Source organism: Rhinatrema bivittatum, chromosome 1 (assembly GCF_901001135.1).
Source record: "Rhinatrema bivittatum chromosome 1, aRhiBiv1.1, whole genome shotgun sequence".
In the NCBI taxonomy this organism is placed as follows: Eukaryota; Metazoa; Chordata; class Amphibia; order Gymnophiona; family Rhinatrematidae; genus Rhinatrema; species Rhinatrema bivittatum.
In genome coordinates, this window is record NC_042615.1 from 756,543,080 (window position 1) to 756,558,306 (window position 15,227).

General features: G+C 46.2%; 1 protein-coding gene across 1 annotated transcript in view; it reads right to left on the reverse strand.

The window, feature by feature from the left end:
- The window catches only part of DNAJC21 (DnaJ heat shock protein family (Hsp40) member C21), an 84,030-nt gene extending 68,803 nt beyond the window's left edge, over window positions 1-15,227 (reverse strand). Inside the window, exons 1-3 of the mRNA XM_029578990.1 lie at window positions 14,998-15,227; window positions 11,509-11,602; window positions 4,416-4,539 (exon numbers count right to left, since the gene is read on the reverse strand). Coding sequence (XP_029434850.1) covers window positions 4,416-4,539; window positions 11,509-11,602; window positions 14,998-15,094 — 315 coding nt within the window. The 5' untranslated portion in view covers window positions 15,095-15,227. The remainder of the gene's footprint in view (window positions 1-4,415; window positions 4,540-11,508; window positions 11,603-14,997) is intronic.

Here is a 15,227-nt window from a genome sequence, read left to right on the forward strand (position 1 = left end):
TTCGAGGAATGGACCAAAGGGTCCTCACCGTGATAAGTCAAGGTTACGCTTTAGATTTTATATGGCGTCCTCAGGACAAGTTCCTGATCTCTCCCTGCGGGTACTGAGAAAACCGGGAGGCGGTACAAGGAACACTCCAGTGCCTGCTGGCCCTGGGGGCTATAACGCCGGTTCCATCTGCAGATCTACGCAAGGGACGCGTCTCCAATTATTTTATTGTCCCGAAAAAGGAACGAACGTTCCGCCCAATCTTAGATCTCAAAAGAGTCAACCGATGTCTTTGGGTACTGCGTTTCTGGATGGAGACTCTTCGGTCCGTCGTCGCCTCGGTACGACAAGGTGACTTCCTGGCGTCTCTGGATCTCACAGAGGCGTATCTCCACATCGGCATTCAGTCGTCTCAGAGATTTCTCAGGTTCTGCATACTGGGAAAACATTTTCAGTTTCGGGCTCTGCCCTTTGGTCTCGCCACTGCTCCAAGGACGTTCAACAAGGTGATGTTGGTGGTGGCAGCGCAACTCCGGAGGGAAGGCTTGCTGGTGCACCCTTACCTACATGATTGGCTGATTCGGGCGAAGTCCGAGGCTCTGTGTCACACAGCCATCCGCAGGGTGCTTCAGCTCGAGATCCCTCGGTTGGGTAGTCAACTTTGCCGAGAGTCATCTAGTCCCCTCGCAGTCTCTGGAGTTCCTGGGAGCTCTGTTCAACACGGCACAGGGGAGAGTAATCCTCACCACACAGCGGATAGTCAAGCTTCAGGGTCATGTGAGGGACCTGATGTCCATGCAGATGCCCAAGGTGAAGGATTACTTGAGAGTCTTGGGGTTCATGACATCCACCCTGGAATTGGTGCCCTGGGCCTTCGCTCTTATGCGTCCATTACAATCAGCATTGCTGTCCCGCTGGAACCCGGTGTCGGAACAGTTCCATCTCCCGCTGCCACTTACGGACTACGTGACATACAGTCTCGACTGGTGGCTTGCTGCCGAACATCTGGAGCGTGAAGTTCCCCTGGTAATGCCCGACTGGACGGTTGTCACCACAGATGCCAGTCTCTCCGGCTGGGGAGCGGTTTGTCTGGGGAAGTCGGTGCAGGGGCAGTGGTCCCGAGAACAATCTCAGTGGTCAATCAACCGTTTGGAGACCAGGGCCGTAGCTCTGGCCTTGGAGGCCTTCTTCCCGCTCCTTCAGGGGAAGTCAGTCCAGGTATTGTCAGACAATGCAAACACACTGGCCTATATCAATCGCCAAGGAGGAACCAGGAGTCGTCCAGTGGCGACGGAGGCTCATTTCTTAATGGACTGGGCGGAACTACATCTCGTCAGCATTGCAGTTTCTCACATTGCCGGGGTGGACAATGTGCAGGCGGACTTCCTCAGTCGCCACCGTCTCGATCCAGGAGAATGGGAGTTGGCCGACGAAGCCTTTCAACTCATCTGTGACCGGTGGGGCATGCCGTGCATGGACCTGATGGCCACGTATCAGAATGCCAAGGCTCCATGGTTCTACAGTCGGCGCAGAGAGACGGGGGCTGGGGGGGCGATGCCCTGGTACTTCCCTGGCCAACGAACATCTTACTGTACGTGTTTCCTCCTTGGCCGCTGATCGGCAAGGTGCTCAGAAGAATAGAGCTCCATCCGGCAGAGGTGATTCTGGTAGCTCCGGAATGGCTGAGGTGTCCCTGGTTTGCGGATCTGCTCAATCTGTCCACCACGGATCCCCTGCGGTTTCGGGAGTCCACGGCTCTTCTTCATCAAGGGCCCGTCTGTTAAGAACATAAGAAATTGCCATGCTGGGACAGACCAAGGGTCCATCAAGCCCAGCATCCTGTTTCCAACAGAGGCCAAAAACCAGGCCACAAGAACCTGGCAATTACCCAAACACTAAGAAGAACCCATGCTACTGATGCAATTAATAGCAGTGGCTATTCCCTAAGTATAATTGATTAATAGCCATTAATGGACTTCTCATCCAAGAACTTATCCAAACCTTTTTTGAACCCAGCTACACTAACTGCACTAACTACCTTCTCTGGCAAAAAATTCCAGAGCTTTATTGTGCGTTGAAGAGGCGGATCGCTTTTGTCTCGCGGCTTGGCTTTTGAAAGGCAACGCTTGAAAAGTAAAGGTTACTCTGACGCGGTGGTTGCCACACTGCTGCGGTCGAGAAAACCATCTACTTCCCTGGCTTATGTTAGGGTCTGGAAAGTTTTCGAAGCTTGGTGTTCGGATCGCGAGGTGGATCCTATGAGGGCATCGGTCTCGGACATCCTGGCTTTCCTGCAAGCCGGTCTCTGTCTAAAGGTCTTTCATGTAGTTCCCTCCGTGTACAGGTTGCGGCGCTCTGTTGTCTCCGAGGTAAGGTCCAGGGGGTTGTGTTGGCCTTACAACCGGATGTGGCACGTTTCCTATGGGGGGGCTAAGCACTTACGCCCTCCGCTTCGCCATCCGTGTCCTTCCTGGAACCTCAATTTGGTACTTTCGTCCTTGTGTGTGCCACCTTTCGAGCCTATAAAGCGGTCGACGCTAAAGGATCTTAAGTTGAAAGTGGTATTTTGGTGGTGATTTCTTCGGCACGTCAGGTGTCTGAATTGCAAGTGTTGTCATGCCGGGAACCCTTCTTGAGGATTTTGGATTCAGGGGTGTCCTTACGAACGGTCCCCTCCTTTCTCCCAAAGGTGGTTTCTTCCTTTCACTTAAATCAATCGATCGAACTTCCTTCCTTCTCCGATGTGGATCGATTGGATCCGATGGCCAAGGATTTACAGAAGCTGGATGTCCGCAGGGCTCTGCTCCGGTATCTGGAGGTTACAAATCCTTTTCGGGTATCAGACCATCTCTTTGTTTTGTGGAATGGTCCACGTAAAGGCGGGATGGCCTCCAAGACTACCATAGCTCGTTGGCTGAAGGAGGCCATCAGTTCCACGTATTTACTGTGTGGTAAGATGGTACCGGTGGGACTTCGCGCTCATTCTATGTGTTCACAGGCTGCTTCTTGGGTGGAATGTCACCAGGTTTCGCCCCAGGAAATTTGCAGGGTGGCTACTTGGAAATCTTTGCATACTTTTGCAAGGCATTACAGATTGGATGTGCGAGCTTCGGAGGCTGGGGGATTTGGAGGAGTGCTCCGTGTGGGCCTCTCTGGCTCCCACCCTCTGTGAGTTGGCTCTGGTACATCCCAGGTGTCTGGACTGATCCGGGTACGTACAGGGAAAGGAAAATTAGTTTCTTACCTGATAATTTTCGTTCCTGTAGTACCTCGGATCAGTCCAGAGCCCCGCCCTATAGCTGTGTGCACTTAAGTAATGGAGAGTCCACTCGTATAAAGTTTGTTGTTTGTGTATGGTTATTTACCATGCCTTCTCGCCTGTTCTATTGGTTCTGCCGGTTCTGTTCTCAGTTGGGGTTTTCAATAAACCTTAAGTTAGTTAGCTATTGAATTGGGTTTTATTCCATTCTGCTTTGATATTACCTAAGACTGAGGGACTGTGGGTGGCACCTTGGTATATATGCCAGGGTTGTTTTGAAAAACTTCTCTGTCTCCATCTGCTGGAGGGGAGGCAAAACCCAGGTGTCTGGACTGATCCGAGGTACTACAGGAACGAAAATTATCAGGTAAGAAACTAATTTTCCTTTGGATCTCTCTATCTATTCTTGTGAAATTTGATAGCGATCATTTAAGAAGCATATTGGGGTAGATATTCAATGGCCATGTAAGTAACTTAGCGGGTTAGAACTAAACCAGCTAATTTACGATGTATATTCAGCGGCACAGCAAAGCCACTGAATATACGCGTATATGTGCGCACTTCGCCAAATAAGTCTACCCGGCTCTATTTAGACCTGCTCTATGGGGTGTCTAAATTTAGACGTTAAATTTTTATGCATGTAACTTTTATCCATACAAGGGACTTATACGACTAAGCGGCAGCCGCTGAATGTAGGTGCATATTCAACAACCGCTACTTAGCTGCATAAGCCCCGTTTATCTGGCTAAATAGTGCTGAATGCGCTTTGAATATCTACCCCATTATATTTAAAAAGTGCTGAAAGAAAACCAACAAAGCAATTGGATAGAGGTGACACATTTGTAAGGTTAATAGTTGGTTAAAGATGCAGGCTTTTGGGATTGACAAGGTCCCTTCCTATTATAGATGTATAAACAAAATGACATGGAGAAACCTCATAATGGACTTCAGGAAAACAGGTCAGAGATCTGATACTGGTCTCACTTTTTATGATGAAAAACTGAAAAAGATTCTTTTCCAGTTTTCTCATCTGACCTATGGATAGAAACACTTCATAGGCCTAATATAAGTAAAAGCAAACTGTTGTCAGAAAGAACTAAAATTTGTACCATACATGGTTTTCAGCTGTATTTCAAGCAAGCTGCCATCTGAAAGAACAGTGAGTTACCTTCTCATCATCTCCATAACCAGAGTAACAAGCAACAGTAAAGTACTGCAGCAGATCCAAGCTGTCATCCTGGTACTCTCCACTGACCCCTCCCTTCAAGAGGGCTTCTCTATGGTTATCATACCTAGAAACAGTTAAGATATCAAAACAAGATCTGAATTTTCAGGCAATGAATTTATTGTATTACTTTCCTCAGCAATGTAATTAAAGTCCATCACGGTTAACTTACATCAGTCAATAGTTTGGTAAAATACATGGTTCTTCCCAGGTTAACAGCTTTGTGTAGTAATCAGTTTTTCCCTATACATAGGAATTAGACAATTCTTCCCTGCTCTGCTTCAAGAGAACACCTTGCTAACAGACATTTGTCCTTATTCAAAACTGCATTCATGAGACTATCACTATTATAAAGCTTTTATGAGTGAGGTCATGCCTAAAGATGCCTTTGGCTTGTGAATCCATTACATGGATTTCACCAAAATCTTGAAAATAAAAAAGTGAAGTTACATACTAGTCTTTGGCGAGGCTAACAGGATAGCAAAAATTGGAGAAATTACTTACCTGATAATTTTGTTTTCCTTAGTGTAGACAGATGGATTCAGGTCCAAGGGATTGTGCTCCCCTGCCAGCAGATGGAGGAAGAGTCAGGTTTCAAAGCTGACGTCACCCTAGATACACCCCTGCAGTGACCTCAGCCTTTCAAGCATTCTCTTCAAAAGCCACTGTGGACAAACTATAGGAAAATTGGTTCTTACCTGCTAATTTCTGTTCCTTTAGTACCACGGATCAGTCCAGACTCCTGGGTTTATTCATCCATGCCAGCAGATGGAGACAGAGAAAGTAAAACTGACACTGCTTCAAGTACCCTGATGCCACCTGCAGTTCCTCAGTATTGAACTGTGTCCAAGCTAAATGTAAGAAACCATGCTCATAACCCAAAAAACTTCTAACAAGAACCAGTAAATAAGTAAACTTGGCAAGACTTCTGCAATTAAAAGTATACCACAGCTGAGCGGATTACTCTTCCCCCCCCCCCCCCCTTTATTTATTTTTATAATGGGCGGGGCTCTGGACTGATCCGTGGTACTACAGGAACGAAAATTAGCAGGTAAGAACCAACTTTCCTTTCCCTATTCATACCTGGATCAGTCCAGACTCCTGGGATGTACCAAAGCTCCCTAATGAAGGTAGGATCTGGAGAGTCCCGCTCGCAAAACACTCTCGCCAAAGGATCGAGCCTCTGGATCCCGCACATCCAACCAACAGTGCTTAGCGAAGGTATGGAGCGACTTCCAAGTCGCGGCTCTGCATATTTCTTATGGAGAGACCAACTGAGCCTCTGCCCAAGAGGTCGCTTGAGACAGAGTAGAATGGGCCCTCAAACCTTCGGAACTGGCTTACCCTTAAGGATGTAAGCCAAGGCAATAGCTTCCTTAAGCTACCTTGTAATGGTAGTTTTGGAGGCCTGAGAACCCTTCTTTGGACCACTCCACAAGATGAAAAGATGATCATACTGCCTAAAATACTTTGTGACTTTAAGATAGTGCAGCAATGCTCTACGAACATCCAGCAGCCTAAGATCTGAAACATCTGCCTCAGAATCACTCAAATCTGAAAAGGATGGCAATTTCACTGTCCGATTGACATGAAAGTTGGAAACCAACTTTGGGAGAAAAGAATGCAGATACTTCTGTGTCTGATATGCGAAGGAAAGGATCTCAGCATGACAAAGCCTGCAACTCTGAAATTCTCCTTGCAGAGCAAATGGCTACCAAGAAAGCAACCTTCAGAGTCAAATCCTTAAGAGTTCCCCTGCAGACAGGTTCGAACGGAGCCACACACAAACGTCGAAGCACAAGATTAAGATTCCAAGAAGGGCAAACTCTCCTTACGCAAATTTTTGACTCTCTGAATAAATCTAATCTCACCACGTCAGGATGAGCAGATAATTGGTATCCATCCACCTTCCCTCTCAGGCAGGCCAAAGCCGCCACCTGTACTCTAAGAGTTGAAAGCGAGGCCCTTGACTAACCCTTCCTGAGGAAAGGACAAAATGTGAGAGCGAAGAACGCAAGGGCTGAACCCCCTTAGACACACATCATGACTCTCCATTCGCGGATATAGGACAAAGAGGTGGACTTCTGACTAGCCTGAAGAAGAGTAGTAATCACAGTCTCTGAGTATCCCCTGGACCTCAAACATCTCCTCTCAAAAGCCAAGCTGCTAGACAAACGCAATCTGCCTGGTTGGAAAATATAGGGCTCTGCCATAGAAAACGAGGAAGGTGACAGTCTCAAAGGTCCCTTGATCGCCAGGTTGACTAGATCTGCGAACCAAGGCCGGCGAGGCCATTCCGGGGCCATGAGTACAACATCCCCCGGATGCTTCTCTATCCTTGCCCAACCAGAGGCCACGGAGAGAAAACAAATAGAAGGACCCCCTGAGGCCAGGGCAACACGAGAGCGTCTACGCCCTCTGCTCCATAATCTCTCTGTCTGCTGAAGAAACAAGAAGCCTTCGCATTGTGCTGGGTCGCCATCAGGTCGACATGAGGAGGACCCCATTTTCTGCGAATCAGCCACATCAGACAATTCCCATTCTCCCGGGTCGAGCAGACTGCGACTGAGAAAATCGCCCTGAACATTTTCGAGCCCTGCGATGTGAGATGCTGCTATTTGAACAAGATACTGTTCCGTCCAACGGATTAATCCCTGCGCCTCCTGTGCCACTGAATGACTCTTGGTGCCTCTCTGCCGACTGATGTAGGCTACGGTCATCACATTGTCAGACAGAACTTGTACCGAGCAACCCTGAACCAAAGGCCAAAAGGCAAGTAATGCTAAGAGCACCGCCTTGGTCGCCAAGCGATTGATAGACCAAGAAGCTTCTTCCTCCGACCAGAAGTCTGGACTGATCCGGGTACGTATAGGGAACGAAAAAAAACTTGATTAAAAATGTATAACTGTATTCAACCAAACACTGAACCCCAGTAAGATTATAGATGCCCTGATTTAGGGACTGATGTTCTGGGGCAGTGGCCAGGGCGAAGGGCAGTGCCAGGAACTGATAACAGCGGCCCAGTATCACAAAGTGTAGAAACCGCTGATGTTCTTACTAGATTGGAATATGAAGGTAGGCCTTGGAAAGGTCCAAGGAGGTTAACAACTTTCCCAGTTGTATGGCCATTATCACGGAAGCACAGAGTTTCTATGCAGAAATGAATTACAGATGTCGGTTGACACTCTTGAGGACAAGGATGGGGGCGAAAGGAACCCTCCATCTTGTGGTACAATGAGATAGATGGAATAACGCCCCGTATCTTCTTGGGGTACAGGTACTGGAATTATAGCCCTCAAACTGAGGAGCCTTATCAAGGTAGACTCCACCATCTGCTTCTTGTGCTGGGAGTGGTATAGAGACATCATGGACAATCACGAGGAGAGTAGCGAGACTCCAGCGCGTATCCTTCTCATACGATATCCAGTACCCGTTTGTCCAAAGCAATCTCGACCTACCGTTGATAAAAGAGGGACAGCCAACCTCTTATTTCCTCACTGCGAGGGGGAGTCGGCAAACTTTATTGGTGGGTTCGGGACAAACTTGAACCCAAACCTGTCCCTCTCTTGGGCTGTCGAATCTGAAAGGACAGAGACCTTCCATAGGATCGAGACCCCTGAAATGTCGAGTTTCTGTAGGGCTGAAAGCATTGGGACCCCCTGGATCGACCCCTCATAGGCAAGGGAAGCTGTAACTGCTTTCTCTTATTTTCTAGGAGCCGTGACCCCGGAGATTCACCCCATTTACTGTTCAGCTTTTCCAATTTGCTTCCAAAGAGGCGTGATCCCTTAAAGGGCATTTTTGTGAAGTTTGCCACAGAGTCAGCTGACCAATTTCACAGCCATAGCTATCTTCTGATCGCTACCACTGAGACCACTCCTCTTACCAAGGTACGGACTAAGTCAGAGCCCACGTCATATAAAAGGGCTACCAGGGTACAATAAGAAGCAATCTGTAAGGTCATTGTTGTCGCATCGAAAGCTTGTTTAAGGATGGACTGCATCCAACTATTATGCGCATCCTTCAAGGCCGTTCCTCTTTCCAATGGGATAGTTTGCTTCGAGACAGCCCAGACCAGCGCAGTCACCTTAGGGAAATGTAAATGCTCTCTCACTGCCAGATGCAGTGAATATAGAGCTTCTAACACTCGTCCCTCCTTTAAAACTTGCTTCTGGGGCGCCCCAGTCCAGGTCAATCAACTCCTGGATGGCTTCCAGTACTGGAAAGTAGCAAGAAACTTTCTGTAGGGAAATCAGAATGGTTCCATCATAGGGTCCACCCCAGGGACTTCCAGCATCTACAGGGTCTTCCAAGGAATCTGGATCCTCCTTCATGTTGTCCGGGTCCCTGCCAAGAACACCCTTGGTGAGGTGAGCCATGCCTCAAGGTCTGCCGATAGGAGTGGGAGAAAGAGGGCTTATCAGTTGAGGTTCCGTTCGAACAGGAGCCAGTGAGGTAGGAGATTGTGCCTGTATTAAAGCTTGAAGGCCCTGGAAAGAATTCCATCCACAAGAAGGCAGCCGGATCCTTGCCTAGCCCAGTACTGGGGTATGTGCTGCTGAATTTCCCTCTCCCATGGAAGACCCAGTTCTGGGAGTACTCAGATCTGGGCTACTTCCAGTTAAGGCTGTGGCTAACCCATCATCTGAATGGGAGGAGCCGGGCTTAGCAGAGTCCGAGAAAGCCAACTCTCTTGGGCTTCCTCACAGTGCTGACAGGTTGGAATTCAGGTAAGGCTGAGAAGCCTTAATACGACAAGCAGCACAGAGAGTAAGGTGCTTAGTTTTCTTGTTGCAGGCGTCATTGATGGTGGTAACTGTGTTCCAATAGGCTCGTGCTTAAAAATGTATGCACAGAAATTTGAGTGCCTAGGCGGGGCGCGTCAAGTGCCCGCACAGCCTGGCAGAGCCAACAGACTGCGCATACTAACGTCCTATGATGGGCAATACGAGAAGCACAAAGACACATGCAAGTTAGCGCCGCCGCAGCCTACCACACAGTGTGCTAACTAACAACCCACTCATAAGCCCATTTCCCTATGCCCCAATGGGATTGGGAACGACGTTGGTATGGCGTCCTGAGCAAGGTGACCAAAGGAAGGCTTACGAAACCCCTCTTCTCTGAAGATAAATCTTCTTCCCTTTTTTTTTTTTTTAAACTTACCTGGGTTCAGCGCTTACCGGCTGAGTATAGAGATGGTCTCCAGCTGCGGGGGGAGAGAGCTGTGGCCGTCACCACTGCGCTCTCCTTCCTGCACCCACTGCCTTTCAGCCATTTGAGCAGCAAAGTCCACGCTGAGAACCAGCTTCCAGACCAAGGCACACCTCTGAGGGATGTCAGAAATCACCTCAGAAATTCTCAACTGCAGGATGGACCTTTAGGTATCACCACAGAAGAGCGGGGCTCAATCTTTTCTCCAATTTAAAAGTAGAATTTCTTCTTTCAAAGGGTACAGCAAACTCCTTAGGGAAAGCATGTCTACATCTGTTGAAGACAGAGAAATACTGAAGGGTTGAGGTCACTGCAGGGGTGTATCTAGGGTGACGACAGCTTTGAAACCTGACTGTCTCCATCTGCTGGCAGGGAAGCACAACCCAATGGTACTGAGTCCATCTGGCTACACGCTAGGAAAAGGATATTGCATGGCATTCTTTTACCTCTAGTATTGTAAAGTACTATAAAGGAGAAGAGTTGTCAATGCAGACTGAGGGTAGAAAGTGTGGAAAGCAAGTTAATAAGTATGCAATCTAATGGAAACTGATCCTTTCAATTTAGCAGACAGATTTGTTTGACAGTGATGTCACTAACCACAAACACTGGGTCTGACTCAGTAGTCTTTGAGAAAGGATTTTGGTGAATCAGGCCATTATTTCCCTTGAGAATAAGCCTGCAGAGAGAAAAGCTTGTCACCATTTATTCCTTTGGGCACCATCCCTTGAATGATGTTGGGCATGAACAATAGTGATGTTGCGTGCTGATGTTTCAATAAGTTTATGCAGTTCATCAATGACATTTCAATGGGATTACATATCCAACTGTTACATAATGCTGAATTACTTGACCACAACTGATCTTAGATTCAAGTAATTTGTCATATGTAAATAGCATGAAACTGTCTGCATTATTAGAAGTCAATATTCAGTGTCACTTAGTTAAGATCAGATTTAGCCAGATTAGTGGTATTGTTTCAATATTTGGGCATGGCTAGCAGCTGCCGCTTAGCCAGCTAACTATTTGCCCAGCTAAACACTTAATGAGAAGCTAACTTAGATAAGTGCCCAATATGCAGACTTAACTGATTTAGGGCCTCATTTTCTAAAGTATTGCAGGCCTGCGATACTTTAGAAGATGAGGGGCAGGGGGCCGAAACGGGGGGCGAGCCTGCACTAGCCGGCAGCGATCACACCATCGCGGTGCGATCGCTGCCGGTTTCGCACCCAATAGCGCCACCATAGGAGGTGTAGCTATTGGGAGCGAAATAGGCAGCGAAAAGGCACCTACCTTTTCGCTGTCCGCGGCATCGGCGCAGAGTCGGCCCCGGTGACGCCCCGACTCCTCCTCCGCCCCCATCCTGGTATCGCACGCGATAAGGGACCTTTCGCGTGCGAAAAGTCCCTTATCGCATGCGAGTGGCTTGGAAAATGAGGCCCTTAGTTAGCTAGATAAGATTAGGACAACTATTTAACTATACTATAATTAGCCAAATAAATTTCTCTGGCTAACTATAAGAGAGCTGAATGCATGCAGCAGTGTGGCCGCACTGCTGAATATCTCTGCCAAGTTAGCTGGAGAAGTTTATCTGGCTAACTTGCTCAACCAGATAGTAGTTGAATATGGACCTCAGTGTCCAGCAGCATTTAAGGAGAATAGTAGAGTGTTTTTATTCTTACTTGTGATGGATGCCAAAGAAAGTACAAGATAGGAGTAGCAATGAAAAGGACAGTTGTCATGAACTCATGATATAATCTTGTCTGTTGTGGAAGGAAGAGCAACAAAACACCGCACAGTGAGTCAAATGTTCTATTACAGTACATACCATGCTCTTTCCTGGGGGTCACTCAGAACATCATAGGCTGCCTGGATTAATTTGAACTGCTCTGCTGCTTCTTCAGCATTCTCTAAGTTTTTGTCTGTGAAATAAAAACAGGACTATTTAATCAAAAGCATATAATCTAAAAGGGTGGAGAAGGGCATCTAGGAGACTGCTAATTTGTCAAATTGTAGTGATTCCCCTAACATGACAAGTCTTCATAGCACAGTACCAATCCCGACACCTCCAAGTACTATATAATAAAAGGGAGAAAGAGCAAACATTCCAAGATTTCAAGGCTATCACATAACATTTGTCTGTTCATGAACTATGTCCTGAATCCTAAAGAGATGCCGCTTTCTACATCTGTTGCAAGGCATTGCTAGCAGCCCAAAATGTATTTTACCACCTTACATATACAAATTGTATTTAACTGGCTTTCAATAAGAAATTTTGAAAAATACATCTAAAACGAAAAATACAACCTCCTGATGGGAAGTTGTGATATACCCTTACTGAAAAGAAAGCAGAGGGTCATGGTACCAGTGGTTTCTATTTTCTGAATTGGAGGAAGAGAAGAGGAAGAAAATGAAAAAAATAATCCAATGACGTATTTTCATTTATTAATAAATAGTTGATATTCTTTTCCTAGAATGGCCTCCAGGCAGATTACAATCAAATTTAAATCAATCAGTTACAGCAGTATTGGTCACTGTCACAGTCACAATTGAGTCACAGTTACAAATATAGTGGCATTACAAGAATTTTTCCCTTGTTACCTAACATAAGAACATAAGAAATAGCCATGCTGGGTCAGACCAAGGGTCCATCAAGCCCAGCATCCTGTTTCCAACAGAGGCCAAAACCAGGCCATAAGAACCTGGCAATTACCCAAACACTAAGAAGAACCCATGCTACTGATGCAATTAATAGCAGTGGCTATTCCCTAAGTATAATTGATTAATAGCCATTAATGGACTTCTCCTCCAAGAACTTATCCAAACCTTTTTTGAACCCAGCTACACTAACTGCACTAACTAACAAAGAATATGACGGAAAGGCTTTGTACAGATAAGGTTAAAATGAGGTGGACTGTGTACAGTTAATTGGGATATAAATGTATAATATTTTAGGAGGGGAGGAAGACTGGGTTGTCAACTAGGTGCTGGTAGTACCTATAGTAGAATTAAGGATCTAATGGGGAGAACAAGAGAACATATTTTCTATGTTGGTGGTCCCTGTCTGTGGAACATATTTAAGAACATAAGAACATAAGAAAATGCCATACTGGGTCAGACCAAGGGTCCATCAAGCCCAGCATCCTGCTTCCAACAGTGGCCAATCCAGGCCACAAGAACCTGGCAAGTACCCAAAAACTAAGTCTATTCCATGTTACCATTGCTAATGGTAGTGGCTATTCTCTAGGTGAACTTAATAGCAGGTAATGGACTTCTCCAAGAACTTATGCAATCCTTTTTTAAACACAGCTATACTAACTGCACCAACCACATCCTCTGGCAACAAATTCCAGAGTTTAATTGTGCATTGAGTAAAAAAGAACTTTCTCTGATTAGTTTTAAATGTGCCCCCTAGTCTTTCTACTATCCGAAAGAGTAAATAACCGATTCACATCTACCCGTTCTAGACATCTCATGATTTTAAACACGTCTATCATATCCCCCCTCAGTCATCTCTTCTCCAAGCTGAGAGAAAAGGAAAGGACTTTTCAGCTTGGAGAAGAGATGACTGAGGGGGGATATGATAGAGGTGTTTAAAATCATGAGAGGTCTAGAACGGGTAGATGTGAATCAGTTATTTCCAAAGGAAAAGTCCTTTCCAAAGGAAATTAAGAGTGAACTATCAATTCTTAAGTTTAGGAAGCTTTTAAAAACCTACTTGTTCCAACTAGCTTATGAATAATTTTTAGGATCTCATTGTTAAGCAAAATTGACTATTGAATCCAAATATTTTAGAACCACATTGGGATGTATGATTTGCTTATATAGTTTCAGTACTCTAGCACCATTTTGGCTGTAAATTTGCACAAGATCAATGTGTATTTATTTTATGGTTTTATATATTGCTCTGTTTTTAAAATAATCTTATATTGTCATTTTTCTTTTAATATTTGGCACTTTTATATTACATTAGTGTGTCACATGCTTGAATTTTACTGATTGTTTTACTTTGTTTTAAAATTTGTATGTCTTTTGCTACCCACCTAGAACTATGGATGGGCAAGTTAAAAATGTTTGAAATAAACTATAAAAATATAGTATTAGTGCAAGAGCAGAGATGCATTATCAGTAAGGTTGGCACCATGGTACTGACAATGATGCAAGCAATGTACAGTAAAATAACTGAATAAGTCTGTTTTCCGATACAAAATTTGGGTTAAAAAATGAGGCATTCAAAATTAGATCATGATCTTCAGAGGGATAGCTGTGTTAGTCTGGTGTTGAAAAAATGACAAAAGGTAGGTGGCACTTTATAAACAACCAATTTATTGAGGAATGAGACTTTTTAGGTCATGTCATCGTGGACAATTTAAAAAGTGAGCCAGGAATCTATCTGGGAAAAATCTGAATGAAGTTAGGTGAACAGTTCAAAGGCTGTTTGGGGTGGGATGGGGGGGGGGGGGGGGGGGGGGGGGCACAGAGGCAGGACAAACACATACATATTGATGCTATAAAGCCAAACCAAGGGCTATAACCATAAACAAAGATGCCAGAGAGACAAATAAACCTAGCATTTAGCCAAGCCTAAACTATACCAAAATACCTCTCAACAGTCCTAAGTTTGAGGAGGAATTTCCCAATGTTGATAGTGTTATTCTGTTGTACTAAACACGTCTGTAGTTATATCCTCACCCAATGAGCAGCGACCACCTAAGCAAATACTGATAAGGCTATGTAATGCCAATGACATTATGTACGGTATTAAGCCAGTATTCTCCAGATCCAGCTCCATGGTTCAACTGAACTCACCGGCAAGTGCCAGCTACAGTAGCGACAGTCCACCATCATTTCAAGTATTCACAACATCAACCATTCCAGGTAACAGCAGGATGGGAAAGAGCTAGAGAATAGCGACTCCAAGCTGAAACAGCAGAGAGGCGGTGGCGAGCAGAAACAGGGAATGTCAGGCCCATCACATCAGTATCTAAACAAGAAGTCAAGAGCGCTCCAATTCATGAGTTCAGACTGCAGATCAGGCCCGGGGTGCACTAGGCCGGTGGGATACTGGAAGCGGATTGGGGTGAGGAAGAGGAGCGAGGATCCCCCGACCTTCAGGCCACCGTTTCTCATTTCCTGCCTGGTGGGTTAAGTAACGGCCAAAGCCCAATAAAGGGAGCCTAAAGCCTGCACTGCAGGACAGACTAGAGCCAAACCCCAACACTGACACCTCATCCAAAAAGGGGAGAGAGCTCGGTGCCAGCATCCACGGCAGCCCGAGCGAAAATAAAAAGCCGGCCCTGTTCTGCCCCATCCTCACCCGGGTGCCACCTCAGCGCTAATCTCCGGTAGCCTCGCTTCAGCTCGTCGTCGGTGGCGTCCCTGCGCACTTCCAGCACCTCGTAGTGACAGCGCATGGTTGCCGGACGCCGGCTCGCTTGCAACCGGAAGAGAGACCGGCACTGGACCGGAAGGGGTGGGGTGGGGCGACGCTGCCGTGCCTACGTCATTCCGACGGACACGCGCTGTAACCGGGACAACTGCAGGCAG